Below are 19147 nucleotides of genomic sequence, written 5' to 3' on the forward strand. Positions count from 1 at the left end.
ACTTTTCGACCCCGGAGGATGGCTTTCGCCAATAATGATTTAAGCAAAAATCCTCATTTAGGAACTGTGGCAAGACGGCACTGAATGGGATGAGCAAGTAAAATCCATACGTTTAACAAAGTGGGTTCAATTTGCAAACAATCTACAAACCATCTCGGAAATAGACTTAGTTGGCCCAGCACAATGGCAACATGTTGCAAGTGCAGATAATCCAGCGGATCTTGGGACAAGAGGCTGCAAACCACTTCATCTCACCAGCACTACACTCTGGTGGCACGGTCCTACGTGGTTAACAGAATCACAAGAAGTCTAGCCAAAGTCTCCCGCTCGCAATATAATAGCTCCTGAAATTCGGAGAATTGCAACCTTTCATATCACTCCTGATGAAGATGATATATTACATCGATTTTCATCATTCCCAAAAGCACTAAGGGTAGTCGCTTACATGTTTAAATTTATCCAAAGACTCAAACCAAAGGTTAAAGGAATAACAAATGATCCTTCCGTACAACTAACGCATTCCGACCTGCAACATGCCAAGGTCAGCCTTATTACATATACACAAACTCGCTATTTTATTCGGGAGAAATCAAAGTTAGTCGAAAGACGACCCCTCGATAAGTAAACCTCACTTCTCGTTTTAAATCGTTTTTTGGACACTAAAGGATTAATTCGGACACATGGAAGACTAGTGAATTCCAGCCTTAGTTATAACGAACGGCATCCCATTATAATTCCCGAGAAATCCCGTTTTACTTATTTACTCTTAATATATCTTCACCAACTTACATTACATGGTGAACATCGCTTGATGCAACAAATGGTCCGTCTAGAATTTTATATACCGCGCCTAAAGCCACAAATTAAAAGAACGATTTTTATGTGTAAACAATGCACATTGTACAAGCACAAAATACGCACGCAGATCATGGCAGCTTTGCCACCTGAACGCTGCAATTTTGCTGGACCTTTCCAGATAAAGGCCTCTATGTTAAGGTCTTCCTCATTCAGAAAAAGTTCAGTACACCTCGAGCTATGTTCGAATCTGTCTACTGCGGCTTTTCTAGCAGCATTTGCACGCTTTGTCGGACGACGCGGATTTCCATCAAAAATTATGAGCGACAATAGGAAAAACTTTATCGGAGCTCAAAGAGCCACAGAGAAAGAGTTTGTAAAATTTACTAAAGAAGTCTCCCCAAAAATTGTTAAACAATATGCACCACAAGGAATCGATTGGCAGTTTATACCCCCTTTTTCTCCCCACATGGGCGGGCTCTGGGAATCAGCTGTAAAAAGATTTAAGTCCCATTTAAAGAAAACGGCAGGTAATCATAAATTCAATTATGAGGAATTTACCACACTACTCGCTCGTATAGACGCCGTACTAAATTCAAGACCCATCTCACCACTCTCGCAAGATCCCTCCGATTTCACAGCTCTTACACCTGGACATTTCCTCAGAGGAGCTCCACTTCTCGCCATACCTGAGGCAGAAGGAGACTCACTCAATTTAATAGACCGATGGGAAAAAATTAAGATACTTCATCATAAATTCAGCCATAGATGGAAGGAAGATTACCTTAAAAATTTCCATAAGAGACAGGAACCAAATACGGGCGAATGCGTCATCATACATGATGAATGCCTTCCTCCAACAGAATGGCGACTAGGCCGCATTGAAAAGGTCCATCGGGGACGAGATGGTCACATAAGAATAGTAGACGTACGAACACAAACTGGTATACTAACTCGACCATTAGTAAAATTGTGTTTTCTTCCGAACACCGAAGAACCGATTACACAAACCCCGCCAAGACAAGCGCATAAATAAAATCAAAACCGACAAATAATTCGTTTAACTCGAAATACTACCGTTTTATAATCCGTACATGTAAATCTAACACTCACAAACGTGATTAAAAATTAACCACAACATATATAGTTACATATACATATGTCTATATATATACATATCTATTTTTCAAACCAAGCAACAAATATCATAATTCAAAATATGAGCCAAACCATATTTTAATATATTCCTATTCCAATAGAAATGGACGGTGAAGATATCCACAGCGCTCCTAAGACTGTGAGGTCCGTAATTGCTGCGCCTTGAGCATCTGGTCCACCCATCGCAGCACCAAGGATGCAAAGCGCCACGGCTCCGCACAGCGAATCATCTGCAGCAGCAGTCAGAGATGCAAAAGAGGAGCAGTTTGATGAGCATTTGTCTCCACGATGCAGTCTATGCCGTCGACCTCACGTCCTGAAGAGGTGCATTATCATCAAGAGCATGAAGCCCGCTCAACGCCAACAGATCGCCAGAGCCCACGGACACTGTATGACTTGCTTAGCAGATAGTCACTCCACCTTTGACTGTATGACCGACGGGTCGTGTCAATATTGCCAACGACCGCATCCTACTTTGTTCCATCGATTCCCTCGACGAGCAAATCCGTCCACACCACAGACCAGTCACCGGCACAGACAACAAGGGAATCCCGTCCAGCGCCAAAGAGTACATCGCCCGAAGCCATCCAGAGGGGCACGCTCACGGCCACCTCCACCACCCTATGATCATCGCAACCAGCGGCAAAGGGCAACCGGATTGAACGCCGTAGTGAGCACTCTGCAACAGTTGCAAAGACTTCTAGGCAATTAATTCGCCTAGGGTGGCCGGGATGTTCATGCGACTTCTAATCCCGCGACATTTTTACAACTAAGCTCACAACCACCGCGCAACATCATACAACACAACATAATACTCCTTTCGTTTCTCGACACCCGTCCGAAAAGAGAAAACCCGTAGCAGCGCAGTTGTTCGGAAGTGCCCCAAACTCAAGATTTTTCTTTAACGTTGAACAATTTAAAGCGTTATAGTGGAAAAAGTGTATTTAACATTAAAAAAAAAACATTCAAAATATTATTGTATATAAGTGAAATTTTATTTCGGAATGAATAAAAGAAAGAACAAAAGTAAAGTGAGTAATTAATATGTATTTATCTACTTTACTCATAAAATAACAATAAAGTTAATGCTACATAAATATCGAATTGACTTTATGTACATATCAGGTTATTGCCAACAACAGCATTAACAATTCTAAGGGAAATCATTGGTTAAGCCACTTGATGCATCATATACAGCTCTGCGTATATGCCATTCAATGCCATTAATTCTTCATGATTGCCTTTCTCCACCACCACACCTTTCTTCAGCACACAGATTAGGTCCGCATCCCTCACTGTGGTCAGTCGATGCGCAATTGTAAGGCATGTACGACCACTGCGTGCCGCGTCCAGCGCTTCTTGCACCACCTTCTCACTCTCCATATCCAATGCAGACGTAGCCTCATCCAGTATTAATATCTTTGGATTACTTACCATAGCGCGTGCTATGGCAATACGTTGCTTCTGACCTCCAGACAGTTGAGCGCCTTTGCTGCTCAAACGTGTGTTTACCGCAAGGCTAGAACAGTTAAGTTATTTTCATATGTATTGTTATTAAATTATTCGTCTCTTGTTTTATTATTCAGTTTAACTTACTTATTTACTTAATAGTTAATTTTAGTTCAATTAAGTTGTACAAACTTGTTTGTTGAAATAATTTAGTTTAATTTAGTTTTAATTTCAACACATTGTTGTTTCTTGCCTTAAGCATGACTCGTTACTTTTGGGGTTACAATTACAAGTTTGAATCGCCTGGTTACCAGCTATCTTTTCTACTCATAATTTTACATATACATATATAGTACATACGTATGTATGTGTATAGAAGAACAGGAGAGGCGAGACGAGTTGAAATCCGGCTGACTGTTTGTCTGCAGAGAACGTAAAGAAAGAAGTTCTGTCTGTCTGTCCATCATTCTGTTCGATATATTATAGAAATTTAGAGAAAAATTGTTCCAAAAATAGTTTGCACTTTTTTCAATACATCCTCAATCCTCCCAATACGCAATATACCTAAATCCTCGAATTTCCGGTTGAACATTACTATGAATTATGTAAAAAAAATATCTTAGCAAAGTGAATGCAATATTGTTTAATGCCGGAAATAAGAGAAATCGAACCACGAATTACCCAAGCTCCCATATACTACTCGTACATACAATAATTTTCGTTTTCCTAGCAGACTTTATGCTGAATATGTCGGCCACCCTGCGAGTTATATTCATAAAAATTCCTTTAAACATGCAAGTATACTCAAGTATAAGTACTTGAATAATACCTTGACTAAATGCAGTCTTCCTCTAGCTCTAATATGCACGATATAGCGATTTCCACCTTATATTTGACTTTAAACCGTTTGTGTTGATCGAAATCTATGATATTTTAGTTAAGCGCTGAATTTTAAAGAATATTAGTCTATACCTTGAATCTCAGTTTTTGATACTTTAAAATTGCGAGATTATAAAATGTTATTAAAAGGTTACACCTGAAGTTACTCCCTCTGTTACTTTAGTTTTTTTTTTTTTTATAAATTTTAATGTTAGCGTAAGTTTTTATATGCACGAATTAAACTGAATAATATTACAATAATTTTTTTTAAATAATGAAGTGTTTCGACAATATACGATTATGGTAATCTATAATTAAGCTTCATTTTATATGTGAAATTTTTACTTTTGGATAGAAACCTTAAAACGCAAAAGTTGCATTTATAATATTAAAACTATTGCAAATATTATCTATGCTGACGGAATTTATTTGAAAAGGAACAATAAACAGTTGCATGAACAGCATTAATTTATATATATTAATACATATAATTTTTAAATGTCACTAATGTTGGCTACTGAGTTTCGTAACCACTAACACTTACCAGCTCCAAATAAGGATACTTCTTTTCTGTAGTACTGCTCTCACTGAAAGTAGACGACCAAAGTAAAAATATTATTAACAAGTAAGGAAGGGCTAAGTTCGGATGTAACCGAACATTTTATACTCCCGCAAAGTCAAATGGTATACTCGTTTTAGATTTCTTTGTGGATCTTGCCGCCTTGTTCTATGTTGACCGATATTTTCGGTAAAAAGTCAGCTATAGGCACTGGGGTCAACATATTAATTACCTAGGGGCTTGAACAGTTTTGATTTGATTTAGACAATTTTTGCTCACAAGGTGGCATACTTCAAACGCATTATTCACGCAAAGTTTTACCCCGATATAATCATTGTTACCTGATTTGCATAGTGGAAAGTGAAAGAATCAGATGGAATTGAAAAAGGTGTTATATGGGAAATAGGCGTGGTTGTAGTCCGATTTCACCCATTTTCGCACTATGACATAGAAATATGAAAAGAACGTTACGCACCGAATTTGGTTAAAATCGGTTAAGCAGATCTCAAGATATGGGTTTTCACCTAAAAGTGGGCTTAGGAGATATGCACATTAAACCTATTAGAGGCGGGACCACGCCCACTTTAAAAAAAAAAAATTTAACTGCAAATGCCCCTCCCTAATGTGATCCTGTGTACCAAATAACAGTCTTGTATCTTATTGCGGAGCTTAGTTATGGCAAGTTATTTGTTTTTGATTAATGGCGTTTTGTGGGCGTGGCAGTGGTCCGATTGCGCCCATCTGCAATACCAACCGTCTCACGGTACCATGAAACATGTTTACCAGTTTCATAAAGATATCTCAATTTTTACTCAAGTTAGAGCTTGCACGGACGGACGGACGGACAGACGGACGGACGGACAGACAGTACCCGGATTTCAACTCGTCTCTTCATCCTGATCATTTATATATATATAACCCTATATCTAACTCGATTAATTTTAGGTGATACAAACAACCGTTAGGTGAACAAAACTATTATACTCTGTAGCAACAGGTTGCGAGAGTATAAAAATGGAATGGAAATCAGTTAAAGGGAACGTCTTACTTTTGTGTTGCCTCAAATCATTTGGTTCTGGTAAACCAATCTAAATTCTAATTTTTTGAAGTCTTCAGCAGGATCTGAAGCACCTTGTATTGACACATTATAGCTACTGCTGACCATTTTTACGTTGTTTAAGAGAAACTAGAGGGTACTAGTCTTTCCCTAAAATGAAGATAATAAAAGAGTTCAATACAATTTGCTTTCTGTAGATACATGATACTGTGCAACTACAGCAAGTGTCATTTTTTAATTCTTTTTAACATTACAAATTAAAGCCCTTAACTATTTAGTAGATGGAAGTAATATTCTTAATTGTTTCTTTATATGTATGTATGTATGTTTGTAAAGACGTGATCACACATAAATATGAGTATCACAATTCATGATCATACAATTATCACGCTTAGTTGTAACAAATCATTTAATTAATTCAAATGGCAAACAAAAAAGTCGTCATCATTTGCATACCTACTCTAAGTTCACACAGACGTACACACATGTCTATATTCATATATACTGTATTTACAAAAGTAAAGTAGTGGAGATAAATATTAATATAGCTTTAAGACATTTGCATTTAATAAAACCAAGAACAATACTGTTGGCGATATTTGCTGTAAAACATAAATTTCTAAAACAAAACTATATCTCTATCATTCGTTTATTAGTACTGTGTTTAATTAGAAACAACTATGCCGACTAATGAACACATAGTAAACATTTATGAACTTTTGTGTTGTCCTATGTACATTTTACCTTTTATGGCTTTACAAACTTTCTTTTATAAACTATCATGTTTAATTAAATATTAACTATGTATTAAATAGTTTGTTGTTTGTGCTCTGATAACGTTATTTTACTTACATATAATATGTGAGCTCTAAAATATCAAAAATCGTTTTTAATGTGATTGTAATTCAATCCCCACGGAAGTCGCGAATTGAGGGTTCAAAGAGCTAAAAAGTATAAATTTAAAATTTCCCATATAAAGTAGGCGTGGTTTCTTTTGATTTCGCCCATTTTCACAACGTAATGTAGCAATGTCAGGATAATATTAGCTACTGAATTTGGTTGAAATCGGTTAAGTAGGTCCCGAGATATGGGTTTTCACCTAAATGTGGGCGCGCTCATCGTCCATAATTGACACCGGCTCCTATTAAGTTATATGGGGAGTGGGCGCGATTATAGTCCAAACTCACCCATTTTAACGGGGTGGGTAGGGATGCCAAAAAAATTTGCTCTGAGCGAATTTGGTCATTATAGCTCGAATGATTTAAGATATATGTACATTAAACTTATTAAAAGGCGGGACCATGCCCACTTTTTATAACAGTTTTCAACCATAGCTGCCCCTCCCTAATGCAATCCGTTGTGCTAAATAACAGCCTTGTATCTGGTTGTGGAGCTTAGTTATGATACTTTATATGCAGGTTTTCGATTAACGGTGTTTTGTGGACGTGGCAATGGTCCGATTCCACCCATCTAGAAAGCCAACTCTTTGGGTGTCAAAAAACATGTGTACCAAGTTTCATCAAGATATCTCATTTTCTACTCAAGTTATCTCTATACATACAAATGATATCTCTTCTCAATTAGTTTTATGTGATACAAACAACCCTCAGGTGAACAAAACTATTATACTCTGTAGCAACATGTTGCAAGAGTATAATATTCGTAATTCAATTATTGGCACAGTGCAGAAGAAGTTCGACGCGAAAGAACCATGAACACTCCGGTGGTGGACCGACCAGGGTTATTATTTTGAAGGTGCCCGAAGGCCGTCAGTGCAGGAAAAATTCGACGCGAAATAATATATTACTTATCTCCATTTATTAAATAATATATACTTCGTTGGTATGAAACAATTCTTAATTTTGAACCATTGTCACTTTATATGGTAAACAGAAAATTGTTTCATTATTTTTTCAATTGCGGCAGTAAAGATATTTTTGATTTATAATTAAACGGATAATAACTGAGTTGTGCTTTTTTGATCGAAAATTTTCATTTTTTGTCCCGTATTTTCTCACATTATTATTTTTTATTTTTTTTCTGTTTTTTTTTTTTGAGTTTTTAAGTTGGACAAAAGATGTCCGCCAGAAAAGAACCTTTGGAGTCCAAATTTTGGATATTGCTTATGAATCTCTAGAGAAGGTTTTTTAAGAATATTATGCAAATCGGAGGGGGAGCGTATTCCGAGAAATCGCCTAAGAATTCAACAATTGCTTTATTTTTATAATTTTTATAGACGTCTAAATACCATCTGATCAAATAACACTCGGCCTGGTTCATTTAAACTGCGCGCTAACCGAACAGATAAACCAATTTTTTTGATATTTTGGTACTATACTTTTTTATGTTTGTGTAAAGTTTTATCTCCATATGCCAATTAGTGTGTGTAGAGTAGCAGCTCTTTGTTTACGATGCGGAAAGTTTATCTGGCAATTTTTACCAAGGGGAAAGTAACTGAACAATAAGTTTGTTTGAAAATTTGTATTTCAAATGGTATCACTACTACGGAATTATTGAAAATATTGCAGAAGTGTTTGGGGAGCCTACTTTATCACGAAGGCAAGTATTTTAGTGACACTCAGTAAGTATTCAATTAAGGTTCTACATTCATCGAAAACTTGCCTCAGGCGAGTCGTCCATCCACCTCTGTTAATAACGATATCATCGAAAAAGTTAAAGAAACAGTGCTTGAGAGTCGTCTAGTTATCATCAGAGAGATAATTGAGTATCTCATGTTCTCTTATGGAACGACTCTTAGAAAAAGACCTGAACCATTTGCAAAACCGACGTCAAGTAGCGGTCGCAAACAAGATGCTTGACAACGGATTTGCGGACCCTACTTGCATCAATTACATCATTCCTAGCTACAAGCCGTAGGTTTATGAAGAAACAGTGTCAAAGTCGAAAATCAAGGTGATGCTCATCGTTTGCTTTGATTACCATAGTGTGGTTCACCATGAATTCATTCACAGGGTCAAACGGTCTATGAGGAATACTACTTAACAGTTTAGAGATGTCTACGTGAAGCAAATTGTCGTAAACTACCGGATGGAGTGGGCAAAATATTCATCGATTTTCACCACGAAAAGGCGTTGTTAAATATCATGCGTTGACAGCTCTTTTGAGCTGTGGCTGTGTGTCTTCAAGACATTCCTGTTACTTGCTATTTTTCACCAATTTTGTATAAGAAACTTTTTCATATCTTCTTCCAATTCGTCGATCCATCTTAATCTTGCTCTTAACATTGTCTAAGTTTTGAACAATTTTGATCTGTGCTCTCTTAGTGTTAATTCCTCTTTACATGACCTAGACATTTTAGACGTTATAACTTATAGCTGCCACACCAACTGAACGATCTTTATGTGCATTTTAATAATTATTTAATTTATACTTTTCATTTAACAAAAATATGAAAACTTTACACTTCTCAATCACTTCTAATAGCACTTTATACGAAATTTCTTAGAACACACATTTTTAAGTTTAATTAATTTAAATTAGTTTCTTTCAATAAAAAGCACTATTGCCAATATCTAACATATTTGATGTAAACACGGATATTTCGGTGGGTACTTCAATCTGAAAAAAATTTTTAGCAAATATTTCATCAAATATCCACCAACACGTGCAAACACCGCGAGCTCTCAAACACGACTGAAGTCCTCACTCTGCTCCAACTAAATGGAAATATTGACTAGCAATAATTATAATGATCACTTTGATAAAGGCATAGCTCCTGCGGCCATTAAAATTCTTACTACTTTACTATAATATTACTTAAACAATATACCTATACTCTTTCTACATACATACATATAACATATAACATATATAATGTTTTAGCCATTGAGAGCTTGAACGTAGCTTGTTGCTGACAAAATGCCTGAATATAGCTCGTCAAATAAACAAGTTTTCCTTAAGGACTTGATTTGAATCGTTCAGTTTTTATGGCAGCTATATGCTATATAGTCTAAGAGTCCATGGGCAGATACCTATATGTATGTATTTGACCAGACCTGAGTCTTTGTATGTTGTTGTCCCTATACCTATCCTACATGAGATGGGGCGCTAAGCCCAAAGTGGCGATAAGTGATAAGATATCAAAGGATGAAGCTTCTTGGAGAGAAAAGGACGCGTGCAAAATTTCAGATCGATATCTCTAAAACTGTGGGACAAGTTCGCGTATATAAAGACAGACTGACTGATATACAGACAGGCATGGCTAATTTATATTTATGTATATATTTTATAGCATTTCCAACGTTTCCTTCTGGGTGTTACAAACTTGATGGCAAACTTTATATACTCTGTTTAGGGTATACAAAGTTGAGTAAAATTTCAAATTCTTATGAACTTATATTTTAGGTCTTAAACTCACTAAGTTTTATTACTACATTTTGCTCAGTGTATGAGTAAATATACTAGGGATATGAGATATAACCAAAGGTCTATACTCTAGACCAATATTCATTCCTATTCGACGCTAAACCGAAATTTGTTTAAAAAAACATGTCCACTTAATTTCATTAAAATATCACACATTTTGACCAACACAATCGGTTTAGATTCAGATGGTATGTATGTTTAGTGACTTATCGCGTATATTGGGTTAAGGGATATCTGGATTGATTTCATTAATATTTGCCTTTACTCATTAATTCTCGCGAACAAGTTAATCTTCTCTGAATCTTACTCACACACTGACCTCTATATTCGAAATAAAGTATGCTAGAATAACGAAAATCATTATATGTAGTATATTAGAGCTGGAGTAAATCGTGGGCCGGTTTGTAAAGTTAACCGGAAGTTCGAAAATCATTATATTAGGTATTTGAGGACAAGAGGAAGTGTTGCCCCGATTTTACCTATTTTTGACACAATGGCACATTATTATAAGGAAATTATTCTCTCTGAATTACAATAATATATCGCACAGATTCAATGATACTCTCTTTAAAAAGTCAGTTAAAGGTACTGGGGTCCACATATTCGGCGCCTTGAAAAGTTATGGGCCGATAACGACAATTTTTGAACGTGGCAAGTTTGTATAAAGTTTTAATTCGAAAACGTCATTGACTCACGATTCATTTACTGTAAAATGAAAGAATCAAATTGAATTAAAAATTTATTGATGGGTAGATGGCATATTTGTAGTCCGATTTCGCTCAGTAGGGATAATATACTTGTAATGTATCAATTTGGAAATTGATCGAGTAGTTACGAAGGAACTACTTGCATTCTTGACACCGGCTCTTATGTATAAAGCCCATCTGTATAACACAAAATGATTTTAGTTATATGAAAAGTTATCATCGGATTTTATTTATTTTGTATCTTAGGTTGCGGCTTAGTTATGACGTTTTCTAGGTTTTCGATTATCGGCATTTTGTGTGCGTAGCAGTGGTCAAAAAATTGCTAAGAAACCCGTTAGATGAACTAAACTATTATATTATGTAGCAACATGTTGCGAGGATGTAAAAATTTAACACATGTTTGAATGTTCTATGAAATAAAGAAAATAATATCGGTCATACCTCTGTCAAAGAGTTATAAGAAATATACAAATACACATACATGTATGTACATTTGGCTTGTGCTTATCTAGTGCACATGGTTTTACTGATATGCGTGTGGTTGGAACTGTTTAATTTGCGTTATTAAAAGACATTTCAGTACGTTGTGAAATACCTCAAAAGCCCTCAATAAACGTAAAGATTTTTCTAAGTAAGTATGTATATCTGCATACCTAGTGCTAGCTCTGACTCTGTGAAAGATATTATAAATTATTTATTTTTAGAATATTGATTTTGATGTAAACGAAACTATTGATGTAACACTTTGAATCAATTTTTATATACAGGAATTATTTGTATGCATAATTTAGAGGAAAAAGTAAAGCAACATTTTAAAATCTAGTGTAATTAGATTTCGCTTTGTAAATATTGAAATGATTAAAGAAATACGTATGTACATATGTAAGTGTGTATATATACTTGTAAGTTAAAATATATGGAAACTGTGTTACAAACAAATTAATCACATTTCATCATTCAATAACAGATTTTTATCGCTTCATCTCGGTAAAAATTGTTGCGGCGTACAAGTACTTCATAGTTGGATATCCTTCGCTCACAACCACCGAAGGCAATGTAGAGTGCACCGTGTGAAGGTTGAATTTTACCCGGTGTAAGACTGCCACTGTAATGAGCTCTACCCACATACAATATTTCGCCGTTAACAGTGCGACCTGCCTCTATAGCACCTGGTGGTAACACACCATTCGAAGCCGGCATCCAATCGTAACCCTCACCGATGAGAATCTCGAAACTTTCTTTTTGAATCTCCTGACCCGCATAAGAGACATAGGCGCAAGCACGGCTCGGTATCGCTTTGCCTGGTAACAAGTCACCATTGTGAAAGCAACGACAAATCACAATTGGTGACATATCAGTATCGTGTCCGGCGTATACAGCATTCTGTGGCGTATAATTGGCGCTTGAAACAACCCAAGTATCAGATTGTTGCGGACCATCACCAGCTGGCTGTCTGGGTGGTATATAAGGTGGAATTGGCGGGGTAGGTGGATAGACTGGAACACCGATTGAGTGATATGGTGGCGGCGGATCGAAAACTGCATGCGGATTGTAGGGATCGGTTGTTGGTGGTGGACCGAGTGGTTGTGGCATTGGCATTGGCATAGGCATTGGTGGCCCCAATGGGGGCTTCACATCTTGTGGTGGTATATATGGTTTTACATCCACAATGGGGGGTACGGGATATGATGGTTTCATTTCTTCTGTTGGTAGTGGTGGTGGTGGTGGTGGTGTTGTTGTTGTATCACCAACTGCCCAGCCTTCACTGCGTTTTTGCTCCACTAGAATTTCATAAGATTCCAAACGACGTTCGGCAGTTTTAAATGGTATGAATAAGGCGCGATGAACTGATGAAACTTTTCCAACACTCAAACTGCCTTCATAATGTCCACGCCCAATATAAACTGGTTGGCCCAGGGCTGTCTTGCCACAAATTACAGCATTCTCTGGTATAACATGATCATAACATTGTCGCCAGGTAAGATTTGTGCCGCAGAGTACCTCAAAATGATCCTTGGGAATTGCTTCTCCATGCCATGATACAAATGCAATTTGCTTCTTGGGCACAATCTGTGCCACTAGAGTATCGCCATTGTGAAATGTGCGACCGACGTAGATAGTATCGCCGTCAAAGTCGTTACCGCCAAGTACGGCATTTGGTGGAATAGAGGCGTATGCGGACGAATGCACCCATTTGAGGTCTAAAGTTTAATAAAAAGATAAAATAAAATTTATTTTCCATGTGAGAATCGCCTAAACTATAAAAATTCAACAAAAGGGTGCATACGTCCGCGTTGTTCGAGTTTGAGAGATATAGCAATGATTAAATCGTATTTTTATATATTTCATACCAAATATGCTTTTTATTTTTACAGTGCTTTTCGTACAAATTTGTTCTAATCAATAGAAAAGTAATAAAACTTAAACGCGGCAGAGAACCTCGTATGAGTCGACACGAATTTCGCGACCACCATATGGTATAAAGAGGCAGCGTTGCAATTGTGAAACTAAACCGGGAGTTAAGCTACCCTGATAATGGCCACGACCGACATACAAACGATTACCGTTGCGCCCGACGCCGCTTATAACAGCATTCGGTGGGATGGCGTGATTATATACATGCACCCAGCTGTAACCGTAGCCACAGAGGACATCGAAAGAGGGCTTATTGATCTCGTAACCGCCACAACAGACGTATGCACTACCTTTGTTGGGAACAAACTTAGCAGGCAGCAGCTCACCTTCATGCATGGCACGACCCACATAGATAGGCGCTCGATCAGAATCGTAGCCACCAACGACAGCATTCGGCGGCACGTGGTGTGGTGTTGTGGGCACCCATTGATCTGTGGCCTGTCTGATGAGCACTTCGTATGAGTCAAGACGCACTTCATTACCTCCAAACGGTATATACAAGCAGCCATGCGATGGATGTATTTTACCAACGGTTAAACTGTTCGCATAATGTCCACGACCTATATACAATGGCTCACCGTTGCGTGTGGTACCGCTGCGCACAGCATTGGGCGGCACAGAACCGCCATAACATGTTACCCAAGCATAGCCTTGACCCACTAGCAGCTCATAGTGTGTTTTTTGTATTTCCTTACCGCCCCAGCAGACATAACCGCATCCTTTGCTCGGTACCACTTTGGCCGGTAGGTTATCGCCCTCGTGGAATGAACGGCCCACATAGATGGGAGTGCCATCACTGTCGCGTCCACCAATAACGGCGAATGGTGGCACAGGCTGATATGGTGACGAATGTACCCAGGTTTCTGAAAAGAAATAGGTCAAATTAAAGCCCATGAATTGAAATATTTTTTGCAATACTGTACATTTAATATACAATATATACTTTTTTTTCTTTTTAAAGAAAAGATAACAGTGATTGCACAGTTAAATGGTACGTATGTATAAGTATGGTAAATAATAAATGTTATAAAATGAGAAGTGTTATTATACTTGTATTAAGGAAGTATTATCGGTCTCATATGGTCGGTCGCACGAAGTATGAATCATGGCAATCTATTATTTCGCTAATTTGGCACATGCACAAGCATACATACAAGTATTGAAAGTATCTAAGTATCGATAGTGTTAGTTATTAAATGTTTGCTCTGAAAGCTTATGCAATGTGTGAATCATTACCAAAGTATTTAGGCAGCAAAAACTAATTACACTTTTAATTATAAAGGCGATTTACCGTGTTGGAAAACAGCACCGGGTTGCACCGAAATCGTAGCGCCTAAAAATATGCAGTGACATTTTAATATTAGACTACACCTATTGGTTACTCAAATGCATAATTTTGCAAGTTCACGCAAATTATTATGTATGTGCAAATGTATGTTTATAAAATTCTATTATCACTCGCTCAATTATCTGTGTTATAGATATAGTGTTATCACTGAACCAATCAGAGATAAAACTATAAGACTTCTTTCAGGAAAATATATAAGTTCATAGTTAATTTAATCACATGCTTTATTTATAGAAAATCAGTGTCTAAGAATATACATTTAACATTGCACTCTTTTCAGTTCTATAAAACGCACTTTATCCATTTTTTGTAATATATTTCTCTTACCCATATTTATTGTGTATTGGTTTTGCACAGATTACAGAAATCTTCTTTTATTTACTTATTTCTTCTAATCGTTATGACTTCGTTATCAAAATTTCTCTTTAATTATATTCAACGGTTAGAACGCTCCGTGTGCGTCAACGGTCGCTGTATAACTGTTCTCGTCGATGAATTCAACTGAGTTGATTTTAAACGTAAATCGTCTTTTATTGAATAATATGTATGGGCTATTTTATCTTATCGAACGGTATTGCTTTCGTTTCGGTTTTAAATTACCATTGATATTTCGAAAAAGAGCAATAATTTTACCAAACAAATAATTTACCAAACCCAAAATGTTTTTAGTAAAAATGTTTCCAAATTCAATTTTTTCCATTTTCGATTTGTTTTATTATTAGATTATTATTAATTGATTAACAGCGCACCAACAATTGTATGTGTGATTGCACATGGCACATATGTATGTTCTTAATGATGTCCGTTATTTCCCAAGTTTTTAATAAAAACATTTAAAAGTTATACGCATTTAAAGTTATGGGTCAAATGCACTGAGCGTTTTTAAAAGTGCCTTAAAAATTTTGTACATACTTGTACATACATATGTGTTGCTTAGACGACATCTGGTCTTGTATGAATGCTCAGTTACTGAATGTTTTTTTGTAGACCGAAAAATTGTTTACTAGAATATAATGTTTTCAAAGTTGTAGATTTACTTACTTTATGCAAAATATCAAAACATTCCATGTTACATACATACATATACGTGAAAAGAAATTTAAATTTAAAATAAACAGCTTGTTTACGTAAAATAATTTTTAGGGCAAAAACTGAAACTTCAGGTGGCGTTTGCAATAAAAAATTGACTTGAAAAATAAAAGACACACTAATATACATACATGTATGGGTAATGTCTGTCCAATTCATATGCGTTATATATTTGACATCCCTACCGTTATCAAAAGGATAAGTCATGAGATAGTGTTGTCTCAAAATGATGATCCATTCGAGCCTAAATTAAATCGTGTTCATTGATTTAACCTTTTTTGAAAAGTTTTATTTATCTATATGTATATGAGAAGTGCTCACAAAATACTCAAAATATTTAAGTAAATATCATATTTAAAGTTATGCCATATTAAACAAACGGCCCAATTACGCTTTTCAACTCAACTGCATTTTGATTGAAGTTTTTAAATACGGTATTATGGTTTTCTACTCAACCCGTCAAAAAAAATTTCGATAGAAATATTATCAAACTTCAACTTTTTTTTGGAATTACGGTTTTCAACTCTGTGCCAGTGACTAGAGTATCAAAAAAACATTAATGAACTTGTTTAGAAAAAATATTAATAGAAAATGGAAAATGAGTAAAAAAAAATACCTCCTCAGTAATTGGTGTTTTACACACGGCGCACAAATATGGTGTTCGTGATATTTAAAAGCAGGCAACCATAGATATCGTAGATTGCGGCAGGAAGCAAGTGCAGAGTTTGTGGTAACGTTCATTCAATTCATTTAGTAAAACACAAAATGATTCCTCATCTAAATGCGACAAACATTATTTAAAAGCCATTTAATTGTCAATAAAACTTTGGCTTACTTGGTGTTAATAATTTCGAAAGGATTTGAGTGATCACGAAGGTTGTTTCTTATGCGCAGCACATCAGTTTTGGCCCTAACATTTAACCATAAATTAAAACTAATGTCCATTTTGATAATTCGATAATTCGCATTTTCCTGAGTAATAACTAAATTAAATTATTTTGATTTTTCATTTAAAAATTTTCAGTTATTTAACTATTTGTCAAATCTTCATTTTATAGGTTGGCAACACCAATCAAACTTCGACTGAAAAAAGTTGAAATTCGTAATTCCAAAAAAGAGTTGGGTTGATCTGAAGATGAACATTAATTCAACCGAGTGGAGTTGAAGACCGTAATAGTGGTAATACAATTAGTCTCTAAGGCTTGCAAATAACATTTGCATTGGTTGTGAGAGCTAAAAAAATGATTTTTTTAAAATATATTTGAACTTTTACTTTGAAGAACTGCAGATATTTACATAACAAACATTAATCGTATTGGTGAAGTGGTGAAAAATTAGTATTTAATGGAAATTCTGTGTAATATATAATTTTCTCAACAGGAAATTTTAAAATCTAGGTTCTGCGTGAGGAATAGATTCCGACACCAAACTATTACTAACCTTTTAAAGCACATTAAAAGGGACTTCACAGACGTTAACAACAATCGGTATCAATTTATAGATTTGTATTTGCAAATTATGACCAAACTTTTTTTTGTGCAGTCGGGAGTAATTTTTATTGTGCAAAAATAAAAACATTTTTCTACTTGTCAATACGTGTTTGTTGTTTCATTATCTTATCATTATCATCAGGTGTTTTCTTGACTTCTATAGATGTGACTCATTGTAAATGAATTATCATGGCTCAGTAACGTACAAATAAATATATATATAGCACATATCGCAAAGTACATAGTACAATAAAAATTACATACGTACATGTATATGTACCATATATGTAGAAACAGAAATACTTGCAGGAAATTGCGAAAAAGAAATACTGGTTTTCTATTTTTTTTTCCAAAAATTTCTTAAGCTTAAGCTTAAAAGCTCCGTAATTGAATTTTGTTTGAAAAAGTCTTTAAGTTTGCACAAAATATACTCCTCGAGATGCTCATTTTAAATGCACTAATCGTTTAAAGTAACCGCTTATCTGGCAACCTTGTTAAGGTAACTAACTAGCATGCCAAATAGGCGACATCGCTTTTCAACCATGTTCACCATATATTATATTAAGGCTACTTGCTTTTGGCGTCTACAAACTGCTGCTCTTATGTATTTCTTCATATGTGTATGTATAAATAAACATTAACGTGAAGAACCTAAAAATAGACAAACGTTTTCAGAGTTCTTCATCATAATCAGCCGCTTGTTTGCATACAATCATATCAAACTTAGCAGATTTTAAATAAAGGATGAACCTATGCATGTAGCATAAGTACATATATAAAAATATACATACATATATATATTACTGAAACTATATATATATATATTAATGAACTATATACATTTAAACCCACAATGATCGTTATTCAGTTACTTGACAAAATTATATCATTCGTGTATATACGTATATATGCTTATTCTTAGTGGATAATACATGCTTAAAAACAATAATCTGAGCTTAAAATAGCGTTGTTAAAACTGCCTTTACTCTTTAATTGTCTACAAAAGCTATTTACTTTAATTTATTCAAAGTTTATCAACCCTTTTGACTACACCAGTGCTTCACGCGATTTGTGGCACAATAGCAAGCGCAGTTGCTAAACAACAAAAACAAATGTGCTGAAAAATAGGAAATACATACAATCGATATGTCATAAATTTTATTTACATATCTACAAAATATACTCATATAAATTTCTATAGAAAATGTACTATATACATACATATGTAAGTATGTATTGTACTTGCATATAGGGGCATACATTGGCAACAAATATCGTATTTCAAAAGCCTTTTGACTTTTATCTTGAAACTTTCTGTTTTATGACAAAACTTATAGAATACTGATAAGATAACGGTAAAGTACATAGGTTATATTGTTAACTACACTGGAGTTCAGGGTAATAGTGTCACTTCAATATAACGAATCATATGCTGATGTGGCAACTAAGTACTAAGAAACCAAATAGCAAAATTATATGTAAAAAGCAGGTTTACAAATTTCGCCTCAAAATTTATGACAAATATTTAAAAACCCAAGTTTTGTACTTTTTTTTTTTACAAAAGCTAACCGCACCTTTTTGTGTGCCAAATACACTGTAATTTATTTATTGTTATTGTATATAAACTATTTATTATTTTGACTTAATATCGTCACAATATCTGCGGTTTTCTAAAAAGTCGGTAAGTTTTGTTTTTCCCAACCACAGATTGCCTGTATATTACTTGGAATGGTTTTAATCCTACTGTGATTTTTTTTTCTTTCAAAAATTATCGGTTCTGGCCTATTAATTGGTATTTATAGTGTACCAAATATG

General features: G+C 35.4%; 1 protein-coding gene across 3 annotated transcripts; it reads right to left on the reverse strand.

Annotated features, from left to right (window-relative positions):
* Positions 1 to 11865: 11865 nt before the first annotated feature.
* Positions 11866 to 15268, reverse strand: LOC106626843 (uncharacterized). 3 transcript variants are annotated; one of them, XM_014246703.3, is made up of 4 exons: positions 15081 to 15268; positions 14697 to 14738; positions 13732 to 14268; positions 11866 to 13191 (listed from the first exon to the last, which is right to left on the reverse strand). In XM_014246703.3, exons 1-4 carry the CDS (start codon positions 15082 to 15084, stop codon positions 11948 to 11950), a joined length of 1827 nt encoding a protein of 608 aa, XP_014102178.1. In that variant the 5' UTR covers positions 15085 to 15268; the 3' UTR covers positions 11866 to 11947. The 3 variants fall into 3 exon arrangements, with proteins under 3 accessions (XP_014102178.1, XP_014102187.1, XP_014102197.1); XM_014246712.3 differs by lacking the exon at positions 14697 to 14738 and having other exon boundaries at positions 15081 to 15267; XM_014246722.3 differs by lacking the exon at positions 11866 to 13191 and having other exon boundaries at positions 13314 to 14268; positions 15081 to 15267.
* Between the last annotated feature and the right edge of the window lie 3879 nt (positions 15269 to 19147).

This window comes from Bactrocera oleae, chromosome 4 (genome assembly GCF_042242935.1).
Source record: "Bactrocera oleae isolate idBacOlea1 chromosome 4, idBacOlea1, whole genome shotgun sequence".
Classification (NCBI taxonomy): domain Eukaryota; kingdom Metazoa; phylum Arthropoda; class Insecta; order Diptera; family Tephritidae; genus Bactrocera; species Bactrocera oleae.